Source organism: Mastigoproctus giganteus, chromosome 10 (assembly GCF_048544385.1).
Source record: "Mastigoproctus giganteus isolate SK-2022 chromosome 10, ASM4854438v1, whole genome shotgun sequence".
Classification (NCBI taxonomy): Eukaryota; Metazoa; Arthropoda; class Arachnida; order Uropygi; family Thelyphonidae; genus Mastigoproctus; species Mastigoproctus giganteus.
Genome location: NC_143584.1, coordinates 137,822,777 through 137,838,472, shown reverse-complemented (window position 1 = coordinate 137,838,472; position 15,696 = coordinate 137,822,777). Strand labels below are relative to the sequence as shown.

Sequence of the window (15,696 nt, the reverse complement as noted above, 5' to 3'; positions counted from 1 at the left end):
AAGTACAAGCCATCGTGCTTTTGTGTACAGGAAACCTATTTAAAGGCGAATGATGACCCCACCATACGTAACATTACGATCATTCGTAAAGACAGAATTGGGGACGGTCCTGCTCATGGAGGAGTTGCAATCCTCGTGAGCAACCAGATTCCCTTTCAGCCTTAGCAACTTACAACCAACGTAGAGGCTGTAGCAATTCGCCTTAAAGTGGGGTTCTTATTAACTGTTTGCTCTCTTTATTTACCACCTGGTGTTGACATCCTCCAGGAAGACCTTGATGATCTCGTCATGCAATTGCCTCCCCCTTTATTATTTCTTGGGGACTTTAATGGACATAACACTCTGTGGGGTAGTACTAACATTAACGGAAGGGGACGAGTCATAGAGCGTATGCTCACTGACAATGACCTCTCCCTTCTCAATGTGGGAACACACTTTCTTCCACATGCCTACCCGTACTTTTTCTGCCATTGATCTTTCTATCTGCTCCCCTTCCCTCCTTCCTTCAGCTATATGGGAGGTGGAAGAAAACCCATATGGAAGTGATCACTTCCCCGTGATAACCACCTTAACTAGTGGTAGACCATGTCAGCCATTTAGTTTACCGCGGTGGAAGATTGATCAGGGTGACTGGAATGCCTTTCAACATCTGGCAAATCTTGACATCGCTACAGTCAGTCGGGAACATATCAATGATGCAGTCGCGTACATTACAGAAAGTATTGTCCAATCAGCTGCAATTGCAGTCCCAAAAACATCCAGCCGGTTTCCACTATTTCCTAAACTTTGGTGGAACTCAGAATGCACAACAGCAAAAAAGGCACGAAACAAAGCCTGGGGGATATTCCGTCGATATCCCACGACCGATAATCTAATATCATTTAAACTTGCATGTGCAAAAGCACGTTATATCCAACGTCAGAGCCAAAGGAAATCTTGGATCCGTTTTACATCATCCATAACCCAGACTGCCAACTCAAAAGTAGTCTGGGACAAGATCCGTAAAATGAAGGGCAAATACCCACCGTGCCCTTCGGTGATTCTCGAGCACAATGGATGTCTAATTGCAGACCGAACTGCAGTTGTAAATACTCTAGGGGAAACATTTGCGAAAATATCTGCAACAACATCATTCCCTCCAGAGTTCTTGGCCTTGAAAGAAAAACGTGAGAAACATCCATTAAACTTCTTTTCAAAAGGGCTCGAACCATATAACAAGCCCTTTACACAGGAAGAGTTAAATGCAGCACTTTCTTACGCATGCAAGTGCTGTCGGGCCCGATGACATCCACTACGAAATGATAAAACATCTGTCACCACATTCTAAAAATCACTTATTAATTTTATTTAACAGAATTTTTCTTGATAAACGATTTCCGGATTCCTGGCGGAAAGCAATCGTTCTTGCCTTCCCAAAACCAGGAAAGGATCCTAGATATCCAAGTAACTATCGTCCTATTGCTCTGACAAGCTGTTTGTGCAAGGTCCTGGAAAGAATGGTTAATGCCCGCCTTGTGTGGTATTTGGAAACAAATGATCTGCTTTCCAGGACTCAGTGCGGCTTCCGAAGAGACAGAACCACTTTGGATCATTTAATCCGACTTGAAACATACATTCGTGACTCTTTTATTAAATCCGAGCATCTGGTAGCAGTTTTCTTTGATATTGAAAAAGCGTACGACACAGCCTGGTGATTTGGAATATTAAAAGACCTCTACAACTTTGGTCTTAGGGGTAACCTTCCTCTCTTTATCAAAAACTTCCTTTCGAATCGTCATTTTCAAGTGCGTTTAGGATCTACTCTCTCTCTCGAGAGAGAGAGTTCTGTCAGGAAGAGGGAGTCCCACAAGGGTCCGTTCTAAGTGTCACGCTTTTTGCAATCAAAATAAACTCTATCACGGAACAACTTCCGCCCACAATAAACAGTGCCCTCTATGTTGACGACTTTACTATATTTTGTCACTCATGCAATATGAGGGTCATTGAAAGGCAACTGCAGAAAGCCATTGACCACCTTACATCTTGGTCATTGGCTAATGGATTCAGATTTTCATCACAGAAGATCGTTTGTGTACACTTCTGTCGCAAACGTAATCTTCATCCTGAACCGGAATTAAGGCTTGGGCAAAACAACATCCCAGTCGTAGCAGAAGTCAAATTCCTTGGACTTATCTTCGACAAAAAGTTGACATTTCTTCAACATATTCGTCAGCTTAGGACAAGGTGTGTTAAAGGGCTTAACATCCTTCGTGCCCTTTCGTCAACATCATGGGGTGCAGGTCGCTCTACTCTTCTTCGTCTCTACTGAGCCCTTGTCCGTTCTAAACTCGATTATGGGTCCCAGGTATATGGGTCTGCTAGAGATAGTGTACTTCGGTGGTTAGATCCAGTTCACCATCAGGCCATTCGGATAGCCACAGGAGCATTTCGCACATCTCCGGTCCAAAGCCTTTACGTCAAAGCAAATGAACCATCCCTATCTTTTCGACGTAAGCAGTTGTCTTTACATTACACCTTTAAATTGAAAGCCCTGCCTGATCATCCCACATGGGCATCAGTTTTTGAGCCACGTTGGGAAAATCTCTATAACACCAATCGGACTGCCAACAGACCTTTTGGTATTCGGATGCAAGGGCTATTAAATGAACTAAACATGACGGTAAACAATGTTGCCCAGTCACCAAGGCAACTCCTTCCACCCTAGTATGCACATTTGCCAATGTGTGACTTCTCTCTCAAGATCATGGAGAAGGCTAATACACCGGCGGCTGTCTATCTGCAACTCTTCCCATCACATAGAGAGCAGTATTCTGACTTTCTGCCAGTCTATACAGGTGGCTCAAAGTCAGAATCTTATGTGGGATCTGCTGTTGTATTTCCTCATTGCTCAGAAGACATTATCATTCAAGATCCCACAAGAAGCTAGCATTTATACTGCAGAGTTGCATGCAATTGAAATAGCCCTTGAGTTCATTATAAATAGCGATTACCAAAGGTACATGATTTACTGTGATTCATTGAGCGTGTTACAGGCTCTAGTATCGATGGGGGTTCGAGCCCGTCACCACCAAATACGGAGGATGCGGAAAGGTCAGGGAATGACCACCGCGTATCCCGGAGCAATATGGCCTTAGTTGCTAATGCTCCTAAAAACCAAATAACAACAACAACAACAACTAGTATCAATGAGGTACAACTCTCATCCGGTCCTGTCCCGGATCCGGCAGATGCTTTGTTCTGCCTTTGAATCAGAATTTGACATTCGCTTCTGCTGGATCCCAAGCCACATTGGGATCCGGGGAAATGAATTAGCTGATACCGCTGCCAAATCAGCCATTTCCCTGGATAGTCATTGCCTGTCAGTCACCTATACAGACTACAGGCAAATAATACAGACTACAGGCAAATAATACAATGTAAATTATACTCCCAATGGCAAGACTCTTGGCACGGACAGACCATGAATAAACTACAGCGTATTAAGCCTGTAATCATGCAATGGCAGTCCAGTCTACGCAGGGTTCGAAGAGAGGAAGTTGTTCTTGCTCGGCTCCGCATAGGTCATAGCCATCTAACACACTCCTTTTTGCTGAGGACGGATGGCCCACCTATGTGTGAGACTTGTAACCGTTATTTTAACTGTTTCTCACGTTTTTATTGAATGTCCTGTTTTTAGACAATCTTTTTCTAGAACTTTTAGTAATCTGGCTGAACCCTTTACACTCGGTCAGATTTTAGGTGACAGAGACAACATGTCTGACGTTTTTAATTTTTTACACTCGATTAATTTATACGCAAAGATTTAAGTTTATATTTTTTACCTTTTTGACACGGTAGCCTGTTCTAAGGCTGACCAATATTTTTGTGTTAGTTTTATTTTTGATTTGGCGCATTATGGCCACAGCTGCCAATGCGCCATTAAAAACCAAACCAAACCGAAAAGGCACAATTCTTGTGGACTTCCTGCTTTCAGAAACCATGATGAGCTAAGGTTTAATTATTAAAATTAAACTCATGTTGAATATTTGACAGATATCTCATGAATTTGCCCCATTTATTTGACATGTTGCTTCTCCAGGTCTGTACCAGGCCTAACAAGTGTGCATACAAGTGAGATCATTGCAAAATTTGGATGGAATTTACTGATACCCCACTCTCCCATGAAGCAGGGCTTGGCTCCATCAGACTATCATCCCCTCCTTCTTGGAAAGAGGGACTCTGTGGGAAATAATTATAAAGATGATGACATTGAAAAGTATTGAGGAGAGAGACTTTTACAAAATGGGAATACATGCTCCTGTTTGGATAAGCAACTATGTACATTGAAAAATAATTCTTCTACTAACTGGAACACTTCACTGTGTAAACAGGTTTACACAGTGAGATGTTCCTTTCAATAGTGTATCACCTCCATACCAGCATTTCAGTCAGTAATATTACATCTTCATCATTTGGGGCCATGTATGGCACTTATCCCATTTCTATCTTGTGTTGAGACACCACTGACCACACTTTCCCTTAGATTTTATTACTTGTTCAATGAGAACTAGTAATAAAATTCACCGCAGGTGTGTAAACCCTACGTGTGAAATTTTCAAAACTTTCAGATTTTTCTTTAAAGTAAGTCATGCCACAAAAGGTTCAATGAAAGTATTTGGACGTGTCTTTGAGCAGTTTCAGCTAATGTATTTCTGGCTTTACCACAGCCTACACTAATGAGTTGATTATGATAACAGGCATGAACTTAAAGTTTGCGCATGCAGGATTGCCTTAATTACAGTATTCCAAATGTAGTCTCAGCGCCTCCGTAGCCAGGTGGGCAGGAGCAGCAGTGCGTAGCACACGCTTCTTGATTAGACCGGGGTTCGAGCCCATGCCCACAAATACGGAGGATGCGGAAAGGTCAGGGAATGACCACCGCATATCCCCTGAGCAATATGGCCTTAGTTGCTAATGCTCCTAAAAACCAAATAACAAACAAATGTAGTCTCACCAGTGACTTCTGTAATAAAACTATAACCTCCTCTCCCTAGATGCAAATTTACAATTAATCATTGATGAGATACTGTATGCTTTCTGCTCCTTGTTTGCACTGCATGGTGACCTTTGTCTGATTCTAGGTGGCATTGGTGTTTCTTTGCACTGTCTGTCTAGTGATTGGCTCAATGTTTTTTGTGTCATTTTTATATTATTATTATTCTGTATTTAGAAATGTGTATCCAAGTTGTTACTGGAAGGTTTGAAGATGTTTTCAGATTAAAATTATTGCTGAAATGACATTTGCTTCAAAGTTATATCTATACCAAAATCAGAAATACCTTAATGTGGATAACTTTAATCTGTGTACACATTCATTAAGATACTTTAAATTTGTGCAGAATTCTGTGTTTATTTAATCTTATACAGGGTGATTCACTACCAGTGTGACAAACTTGCAGGAGGTGTAGGGGGCACAAAGACGAATCGGAATCACATAGCATTGTAGAGGACGTTGAATGGGAGGTCGCATGAACAGCGATCCCGCTGGAAGTCAGCATTTGCGAACCGTTTCTGTTGAAGAAACCAAGTAGCAAAAGTCCTCCAGAGTGGATAATCTGCAGGCTCCAATGATTGGACGTGTTGCAGATGGTATGAACTCATTTGGTTTGTTGACAGTATCCTCCATACAGTGGATTGGAAAATACCCACTCGTTGGCCTATCGCTTGAGTACTCAGATTGCCTTCTGCAAGACGTAGGACATTCTCCTCATTGTCTGGCGTCCTCGTCGTTCGCTCTCGATTCATGGTACCTCTCGTGAAACAACCAGTCTCACGTAACCTTCTGTGCACACATGCAAAAATCGTATGATGAAGAGCCCGCCTGTGCGGAAAACGTTCCTGGTACAAGCGCAGAGCGACACACCCATTACAGTCTGCAGCTCCATATGCGAGGTGCATGTCGGCCAGTTCAACATTTGAATACTCGTCCATCCTACTGCCTCAGGAACTGGTTCACAAATGCTGACTTCCAGCAGGATCGCTGTTCAGGCGACCTCCCATTCAACATCCTCTACCGCATGACGAAGGCATTTCAGACCCTGCAATGCTATGTGATTCCGATTCGTCTTTGTGCCCCCTACACCTCCTGCAAGTTTGTCGCACTGGTAGTGAATCACCCTGAATATAACAGTTAAAAATAGTTACTCTGAAAATGCATAGAGAGGCACTATGATTGATTAAGAAAAAAATGCTTCATTTGTATGTGGAATATTGTATTCCACATACATAACATAGCTGAAATGTTTTTGTGTTTATGCATAAAGTCAATTACCAGTGAATGCAATGCATTATTTCTAAATTAGTTTAATTTAAACTTTGAAATTGTGTAGGCCTAGTGAATTAATGATGTTTTCAGGGTCTTGAATAAATTGATGTAAAATGTTTTTAATATTATGGATGAATATTATTTAACCTTTTCACGAGTGAGTTTATAAGTACTATGTGTGTGAACTCTGAGGAGTGAGGGGGGTGGGGGTTTGTTTGTTTTCAAAATTTTTTTTTTTGCAAATTTGTAAAAATGAAAACTTTACACATAAATGCTTTTAAATGTTAATTTGTTCTATTTTGGTTTGGTTGCCGAATATTAGGGTGAAATTCTTTTAGAAATCAAATCTGTTTAAAAAGTCTTAATTTACAAAAGAAAATTATTTTTTGTAATACTATCTTCTAACTCTGTTTATTTGATTCATTATATCATTTGATTAATTTTAATCAACTTCTAGATTTGAATTTCCGAGAATTTGCTTTGGCTTTTGTTAAAAATTAGATGACAGTAGCTAACAGGTACACGCTCCTCCTATGACCTTAAAATTTATGTATGGGCTGTCATTCATTATAAACTACACCTACAGTTAGAAACACAGATGAAGTGGGCACTACTTTCTGGAATGTTTATAACATACTTTGAAATGTTATTTTAAACAACCTTTATAAACATATATATATGTATACATACATACTTGTATTTTAAAAATATTCATTTGTTAAAATTGCTTTTTATCATAGACTGCACTCTGTGTTGGTACTCTACAATCAATATTATTACTATTTGAAGCCTAAAATTTAATTTCTCTGAATATTAATAAATTTTATTTATTTATTCAGTTGATGAATCCGCTGGTGAAAAGCTGTGTGTTTTCAGAGACAAAAATGACTGTAAATTTACTTTTAAGTACAAGTTAGATGAAGAAGGATTACCAATTGTCCATGTTCAGAATACTAAAGGTAATTAACCTTCTTAGTAATTATTTTATTGCTAATCATTACAAGCTAGATTTCTGAACTTCCTTTGGAAATTATTGCCAAATTTATAAATTTTAAGATTGTTGTTATTTTGGTTTTCAGGAGTATTAGCAACTAAGGCCATATTGCTCCGGGGATATGCGGTAGTCATTCCCTGACCTTTCCGCATCCTCCGTATTTGGTAGCTCACGGGCTCAAACCCCAGTCTAATCAAGAAGCGTGTGCTATGCACTGCTGCCCCTGCCCACCTGGCTACGGAGGCACCTTAAATTTTAAGAAAAAATTTATAAAAATGAATGTAATTTTAAAAAAATATTCATGCCATTTTTTAATGGAAATTTGTTCTTACATAATGTACAGTAATAACTTTATTTGGCATGCTTAATATATATCAAAACTTAAAAAAGTTTCATTAGAATGACATTTTGCATAAAAAGTTTGTTTGAACATGGGTGTGTTGCGTCTCATGTAGGGTAGTGCTGGAACATTAGTTCAACTGCACTGTGGTACAATGTGCTGATAAATTACTCTGTATAAGGCACCTGCCATTTCACCTATTCATCCCCCTCCAATAGTTTTAGTTTTTCTATGAATTTAGTCAAGCTATGAAATTCCACAATAACAGATTGAAATTTGTTCCAACATTAAACACTGCACAGATGACAAGTTTCCAGATGCTGCAATTTGCATGAGTGAAGCCTTTCTTGGTAAGCGCACTCCTTTATTCCCCACACCAATCTTGTTGTCCTTCTCTGTACTCTTTCCAGCATTTCTACATCCTTCTTAGAATGAGACCTGCATGCAGTACTCAAAATGGAGCCTGACAATTGCCTTATACAAAGAGATAATTACCTCCTTATCCCTGCTAGCAAAATTCCTGTATAACATTGACAAAACCCCATGAACTGTTTGGGCAACCTCTCTGTATTGCTCAGAGAACTGCATATATAACTGTGCAATTTCCCCAGGTACTTTTCAATTTCCACAACCCTGAGTGTCGTATCTGTGGGATACTCTGAGTGTAGTATCACTTCATTTCATTTTGTAGTAGTACTTAATTTTAACTACCCCTAGTGTAGTATCACAAAGATACTACACTCAGAGTAGTGGAAAATTAAAAATACTCTGGGTTTAATGCTACCCATGTGCAGTACTTTACATTTGTCAATGTTAAACTTCATTGCAACTTCTCAGCTCATCTGCCTAACTTTTCTAGATCCTGTTGCACTAGCATATTTTCATTAATAACCCTGCCAACCTTTGTATCATCTGCTTGGACATTAAGTCTGATATGCCTTCATTAGTATCATTAATAAATATAAAAAACAACAATGGGCCCAACACCTGAACCCTGTGAGACTCCACTAATAACATTAGTCCGTGAAGAACAGTGTCCATTGATTACTACTCTCTGTCTTCTCCCACGCAATCATCCCTTTATCCATAGCAGCAACTTTCCCTTAATGCCAAACTGCTCCAATTTGTATAGCAGTCTTTTATGTGCAACAGTATCAAGAGCTTTATTGAAATCCAAGTATATAATATCAAAATTATTTTTTTCATCCAGTTCCTTTGTCACCACATCGTAGTATCGAATCAAATTGGTCAGACAAGATTCCCTCTTAAAAACCCACGCTTTATCTGAAGTATAATTGCAGCCTTGTCTAGGTAGTCCTCTATTCCTTCTTTTACCAGTGACTATTTTCCCTGGAACAGAATTTAAACTAACAGTTTTGTAATTACTTCTATCACCCCTTTTATCCCCTTTTGTCAATTGGGTTTACATTTGCACATCTCCAGTCTGTGGAGACCTCCATTGAATCCAAGGATGGTCTCATAATTTTGGCTAAGAGTTTGCTTACTTCGCTTGCAGCATCCCTTAATACAATTGGATAAATCCTGTCTACCCCAGGTGTTCCTTCCTATGTTCAAACCTCAATTTATCTTTCACTTTGCTAAAGAATTCCTCATGTGTAAATGTAGATACAAAATACTCATTCAGTTTGTCAGCAATCTGAGCAGGCTCATCAACATTTTTAACACTGATATCAAGTGGACCACTTCGATTCATCCCCTTCCTTCAAGTGTTTACATAAGAAGTCTTTGCTGTTTTCTTTTCATCCTTCACCAAAGATTTCCCACCTACCTTTGCTTGCTTAACCTTCTTTGTGACTTGATTACAGACTAGTTTATATCTACCATATGCTTCTGTGTTGCCTGGTAATTTATATGCATCACATGCATTTTTCTTCTCTGCAACAAGTCTCATCAGTTCATCTGACATCCATTTAGGCCTAAACCTTTAACAGTATTTCTTAGTTGGTATGAAAAGCTTAGTAGCTTCTATGATTAATTCCTTGAAAACTTCCCTTTTAGAATTTTCTGATGGTGACATCATCAGTTGGTCCCTAGAATTTAAAAACTGGCTCAGACCACTGTAGTCACCTTTACGAAAGCAAAAACCTAAACCTTTCCCTTTACCCTTGATGGTACTTACATCTTTGAGCAAATCCCAAATAAATACACTGATCACTGCTGATAATCAGATCAAGAGTATTACTCTCTCTAACATGCTGCTGTAGAAAATAGTCATCCAATAAATCCACAAAAGTGCTGTTATTCTGTGAATGACCAACCCACATGTTCCAGTAAATATCTGGAAAGTTAAAATCCCCCATTATATAAGACATTCTGATTTACTGGTCCACTCTATTTCTCTGCACAGTTGTCCATTGTACTCATCAGAGTCATTAGGCTTATAACACATTCCTACTATTTTTGCTTTTCCAGTGCTTATGTCACACCACACTGTCTGAACATTGCACTGGCCACCCGTGTCAACTTGATGCACTACTTTTATGTGCTTTTTAGATTTTATGTGCTTCTTAACTAAGAGCATAACACTTCTATCCTGTCTGTCCTTTCTGTATGCACTGTACTCCCCATATTCAAACTCTGCATCCCTTATATCTGAATGACACCATGTCTCTGATATCCCAACAATTTCTGCATTTGATATCTTTACCGGCACTTCCAATTCATCAAATTTATTTACTTACATGCACCTATTCTTATTAGCTATCCTAACACATCCCATGTATCTACTTGTTTCATGATGACACCCAGCAATCCTTTGCTGCTCCACAGGTTGCCCTGCCCCATAACTCCTTAACTGACTTCTGTTTGGGGGGGGGTCTGTTGCCTTCCTTCTCCTTGTCTGGTTTTCTTCAAATATCCTGTTGTCTGCTTTCTTCTTGCCACTCTGCCTGTAATGTCAAAGTCTCTTGCTGAGTGTCAGGAGTTTCTGCTTGAAAGTGTCAGTGTATTCTTCAATCCTCTATAGATCTCACATGTGCTGTGGATGTTGCTTTGTTGAAGGTAGTCTTCACTTCTGATCAGCTTACTTCTGTTACCCCGTTGGTACTGTGTCTTATCTCTTCTATCTTCTGCTGTAGCCTTCTTTCCCAGGCTGCTGGTTCCTTGTCTTTGCATCTCATTTTCTTTTGATCTCCAGTTTCTCTTCTGTTCATCCTGGTGGCTGCTACAATGGCCCAGTAAATGGCTGTGCAGATAGTGTCTAGTGTTGCTTTGTTGTTGTTGAGGCAATCTGGTATTATTTGCTGATTGAAGTAGTCTGTGATTGTCACAGGATTTTGTTGGGTCTTTGTGGGATCCATTCCTCCAAACTCTGCTAAGGCATTCTTCCATTCTTTTAGTCTGGATATTGTGTCCTTGTCTGTTTTTCACTTTGGCTGCTCTGGGTTGTAGTTCATGTACTTGGTGTTTCTCCTCCAGTTCTGATTTGGTTGTGTCTGTATTCATTATTCTTTCTAGTCAGTCATCACAACCTGCTCGTTTTTTTTTTTTTTTTGTTTTTTTGTTTTTTTTTTGCCAAGATTGCCAGAGCTTTTTCCGAGTTTCTTTGTGATGATGGTCCATCTCTGGTTTACTATTTGCTATACAGTGACCTGAACAGTCAGGAACCATGCTAGTTATTTGTCGGGGGGGGGGGGGGTGCCAAAAGTTTATCAAACTCTAACAGAGAGCTAAAGGAATTTGTAATAACTGGGAACAAACTGGAGGAGAAATTGTTGAAGTTAAACATAAGAAAAGCACCTGAGGTAAATGAGATTTATCCAGTTATATTAAAGGAGGCAGCAAGAGAAGTAAGCAAACCCTTAGCCATAATTCTGAGAGGGGAGGTCCCCACAGACTAGACATGTGCAAATTATCCCCTATTCAAAGAGGGGTTCAAAAGATAACATGAATAACTCCAGACCTCTTAGTTTAACTTCTGTTCTGGGGAAAATTATGGAGTCACTGGTTAAAGAATTGAGGGATCATCTAGACACGATTGCAGTTATAGTTCAGACACAGCAGAAGTTTAAGGGGAAATCTTGTCTGACCACTTTGATTGGATACTACAATGTGGTCACAAAGGAACTGGATGCAAAAAAAAAAAAAAATAATAATTTTTAAATCATGTACAAGTAGGTCCCTCTCTACAACACTTCAATTTGCGCCATTTCACATTGATGCCCTTTTAAAATAATAATGGAGAGAAAAAAAGACTAATATAAAAAGAATTTGAAAATGCAAGAGTAAACACAGCACGGGAAGTTGGTACCTAGATGGCGCTATTGTCAACGTCAGTAGCTTTCTCCTTGTCTGCCAGTGTGCACAGAAAAGACAGATGTAGAATAGATGTGCGGAAATTTGCTTTTAGCCAGCGAGTGGTTAATTGCTGGAACAAACTTCCATCTGTCGTTGTGGAAGTTGATAGGTTAAATAAATTTAAGGAGGAACTGGACAGGCATTTGGAGGGAATGGTGTGTTTTTTTTTTTTTTTTTTTTCGCTGATGCTGCATAAGCTCATACACCTGCTTTCTTGCATCACATGCTGCTGCTGCTGCTACTACAACAACAACATGTTGTGAGCCGACCGGGCTAGCTGGGTGGGTAAAGTGCCTGCCTAGCAACCCAAAGGTCGCAGGTTTGATTCCCACCTCGGGCTTGGATCAAAGTACTGCAAAAACCTTGGGAGGTGCATTATGGCCACAGAAACCTATGCGCCAACAACTACCAAAAAAAAAACATGTGAGCTGTGCCTAAAATTTAATTTCCTGTGTTCATTAGTGCCTTATTATTTTAAATAAATTGTGCAACCATGTCTTCCAAGCATAGTGGCGAATCTGTGCCACACATGTTAATAAAAGCTGCAAATCTCTAACAATTGAAGTGAAAATGGACATTATCCATTGTATGGAATCTGGCAAGCGGCATTTAGAGGTGTGCAAGATAGATAAATTTAGCACCTTTTACTGTTATGACCATTATGAATAAAGCTTAGGACAGAGGTTCCCAAAGTTTCTCGGTTCACGGCGCCCTTAGTGTCCCAGTATTTTTTTTCACGGCACCCCTAGGCCTAAAGAAATACTTAACACAGTGGTTTTCAACCATTTAATAATCTGATTCTGTGTGTGTGTGTGTGTGTGTGTGTGTGTGTGTGTGTGTGTGTGTGTGTGTGTGTGTGTGTGTGTGTGTGTGTGTGCGTGCATAATATTAAAAAAATATGTTATATGATAGTTATTGGCAGAACCTTCAGAGGTCATGTATGTGATACATGTTACTTCAGTTAGACACTGACTACATTCTATGAGAATATGTTTATTCACTGGTATAAACTCAAAACAATAGAAAATGAATATCAAAATTATAGATATTGTACAATCAAAACATTAAAATCTATATTAAAATACACAGAAACTTTCAGTAATGAAAATTGTCTTCTTTAGCCGATAACTTCATGTCAGGAAAGTGTTTAAACAGTGTTGATATCTATGTTGAAACAGTGTTAATCACCGCAAAATCACTGTTAGCCAATTACACCATGTCTTGCAATGTTGAAGCCCTCGTTATCATATTCAAGCATTCTACTTGTTTGTTTGCTACTCTCTCTTTCACTGCTGTCTTTCCATTGGAATTGTTGAAACAGTAGTGATTCAAAGGTTGGGTGAATGTGAGTACCACTGTCTCTGTTAATTCATTTTCTTTTGCGTCTAATATAGATATCCTCTAACCAATATCAGCATTGCCTATCTTTTTCATACCAGATATAGCGGAACTGAAGTCTGCACTATGAATAGCATCTACGTGGTTACCCAGTCAAAATCTGAGACAGTTTTTGGCCTAATACTGCTGTAGCTTGCATTGCATTCAGAACATGTGATTTTGTAACGTACCCCACTTCTGGTTTGTGTGTGTGTGGGATTAATTGGGGAAGAGGATTATTTGTAATTTCCTTCCAGGTATTGAAAGAACTTATGAAAACAAAAGCAGTGTTTAAAATTTGTCTTAATGCTACCTTTGTTTTCAATAATACCATTTATAAACAAGTGTGTGGGTTGGCCATGAGTTCATTGGCTAGCACTCACCTAGCTAATTTAGTTTTGGAAAAGAATGAAGGTTCAAAGTAGCGAGGGCCCCATACCGTATTTGAACATGGAGATGTTCAAATACGCTATATTCACAATGTATTTGCCATAATTCCCAAAGAACAGAAAGATAATATCTTAAACTATTTAAACCAACTCTCCTCCTTTATAAAATTCACCTTAGAAATAGTCACTGAACCCTATCATTTTTATAAATCATGATACATAGATATAATCATACTATGTTATATTACTGTATGTAGAAAAATTAATGAACAGAGCTTAGTCACATTGTACTAGGAGAAAGGATAGGCAAGAAATTAATAAGGTTCACACAAGTCTGCAAGCATGTGGCTTCTCAGGATGAGTTTAGATATACATATGATATTGTGGCCAGTCACTGGCTAACACCTATGGGCATAAAGAACACCCTGCAAACTCAAGTCTCGCATACATCCCATTCCACTCAGTGTCTCAGAAAATTATCAAGATACTTAAACAATATAATATCCAATGGATAGATACCTGACAGGAAATTAAATCCCCCACACCTGAAATGTGCAGAATTTGGGTGCTTAACAAAATCACGTGTTCTGAATGCAATGCATGCTACGTTGGTAAGGCCAAAAGATATCTCAAAGATTGACTGGGTAACATAACACCATGTAGATGCTGTTTGTAATGTAGACTTCATTTCTACTATTTCTGATCATGTATGCCAACAAGGGCACCACATAAATTCCCTAGAAGCAAATGTCGAATACAAAAAAAAATCAACAATATCAACATTGGTTAGAGGCTATCTACAAGGACCTGTACAAAAATAATGCCTCCTAATTTTTTGCTTTCAAATGTGGCTTGTGGTGCCGTAGATCATTTTGCATGTCACTGAGTGGTCACTAGAGGTCTCTAGTTTCACCATACTGAGTGGCACTGTGATCAGTCTTGTGAGTGCAGTACCTGGATAGTTTAAAATGGTGGATTTTACAGATATACACATCAAGCAAAGAGTGGTGATTGAATTTCTTACCAAGGAAGAAGTGACACCTATTGTGAAATCCATATGCATCTCAAAAACGTTTGTGATGACAATACTTAGATGTGAGTACAGTTTAGACGTTGTGTAAGACACTTTAAGAGTGGGTCCAGTAATGTCAGTGACAACAGACAGGAGCCAGATCAACACATTGATCAAAGAGGACTGCCGCAATCACAACACACGAATTGTATGATGCAGTAGGTATAGGGAAACCTGCTCTGATAACCATCATAAAGGAACTAGGCTACAACAAGGTTTGTGCCCGGTTGGGTCCCGAAAATGCTGACATGTGAGCACAAAGAAGGCCAAAAAGTCATCTGTATAGAACTTCTTCAGTGCTACAAGAGTGAAGGAGAGGGTTTTCTTTCACACATAGTCACAGGTGACGAAACCTGGGTCCACCCTTATGATCCTGAAACGAAGGGATAGTCAATGGGGTGACACCACCAAAGTTCACTGCACAAGAAGAAGTTCAAAAGACAGCCTTCTGTTGATAAAGTCATGGCACCATAATCAGATCAGATCGATATGTGAAAAGGTTGAAATCCTGCATCCATAGAGTTTGACTGGACAAAAACCTTAATGAGTTTCTTCTCCGTGGCATCGCATAACCCCACAGCAGTCTGCACACAATGCAGGCCATTGCAAAACTGGAGTGCAGTATCTGTTCTACTGGGATGCATTATCACCTCTTCAGCCCGCTAAAGGATGCACTCCGTGGAACCCATTTTGTGGATGCCTACCAACTTAAGTACAGTGTTCATGAAGCTCTCCGGAGCAGGAGTAAGGTCTTTTACAGGATTGGAATACATCTGACTCAGAGATGGCAGAAGTGCATAGAAAATGATGGTGAATTTGTGGAAAAATGTGTGTTTATTAATGATTGAGAATTGATTGATGTAAAAGGCATAGTTCTAGGAATTAAATTTTCTGAGGGAAAAA

General features: G+C 39.3%; 1 protein-coding gene across 2 annotated transcripts in view; it reads left to right on the top strand.

Annotated features, from left to right (window-relative positions):
* Window positions 1–15,696, top strand: part of mys (position-specific antigen beta subunit myospheroid) — a 326,956-nt gene that overhangs the window by 295,925 nt on the left and 15,335 nt on the right. For both annotated transcript variants that reach the window (XM_090384150.1, XM_090384149.1), the window contains exon 19: window positions 7,144–7,263. In XM_090384150.1, the coding sequence (XP_090240276.1) occupies window positions 7,144–7,263 (120 nt within the window). The remainder of the gene's footprint in view (window positions 1–7,143; window positions 7,264–15,696) is intronic.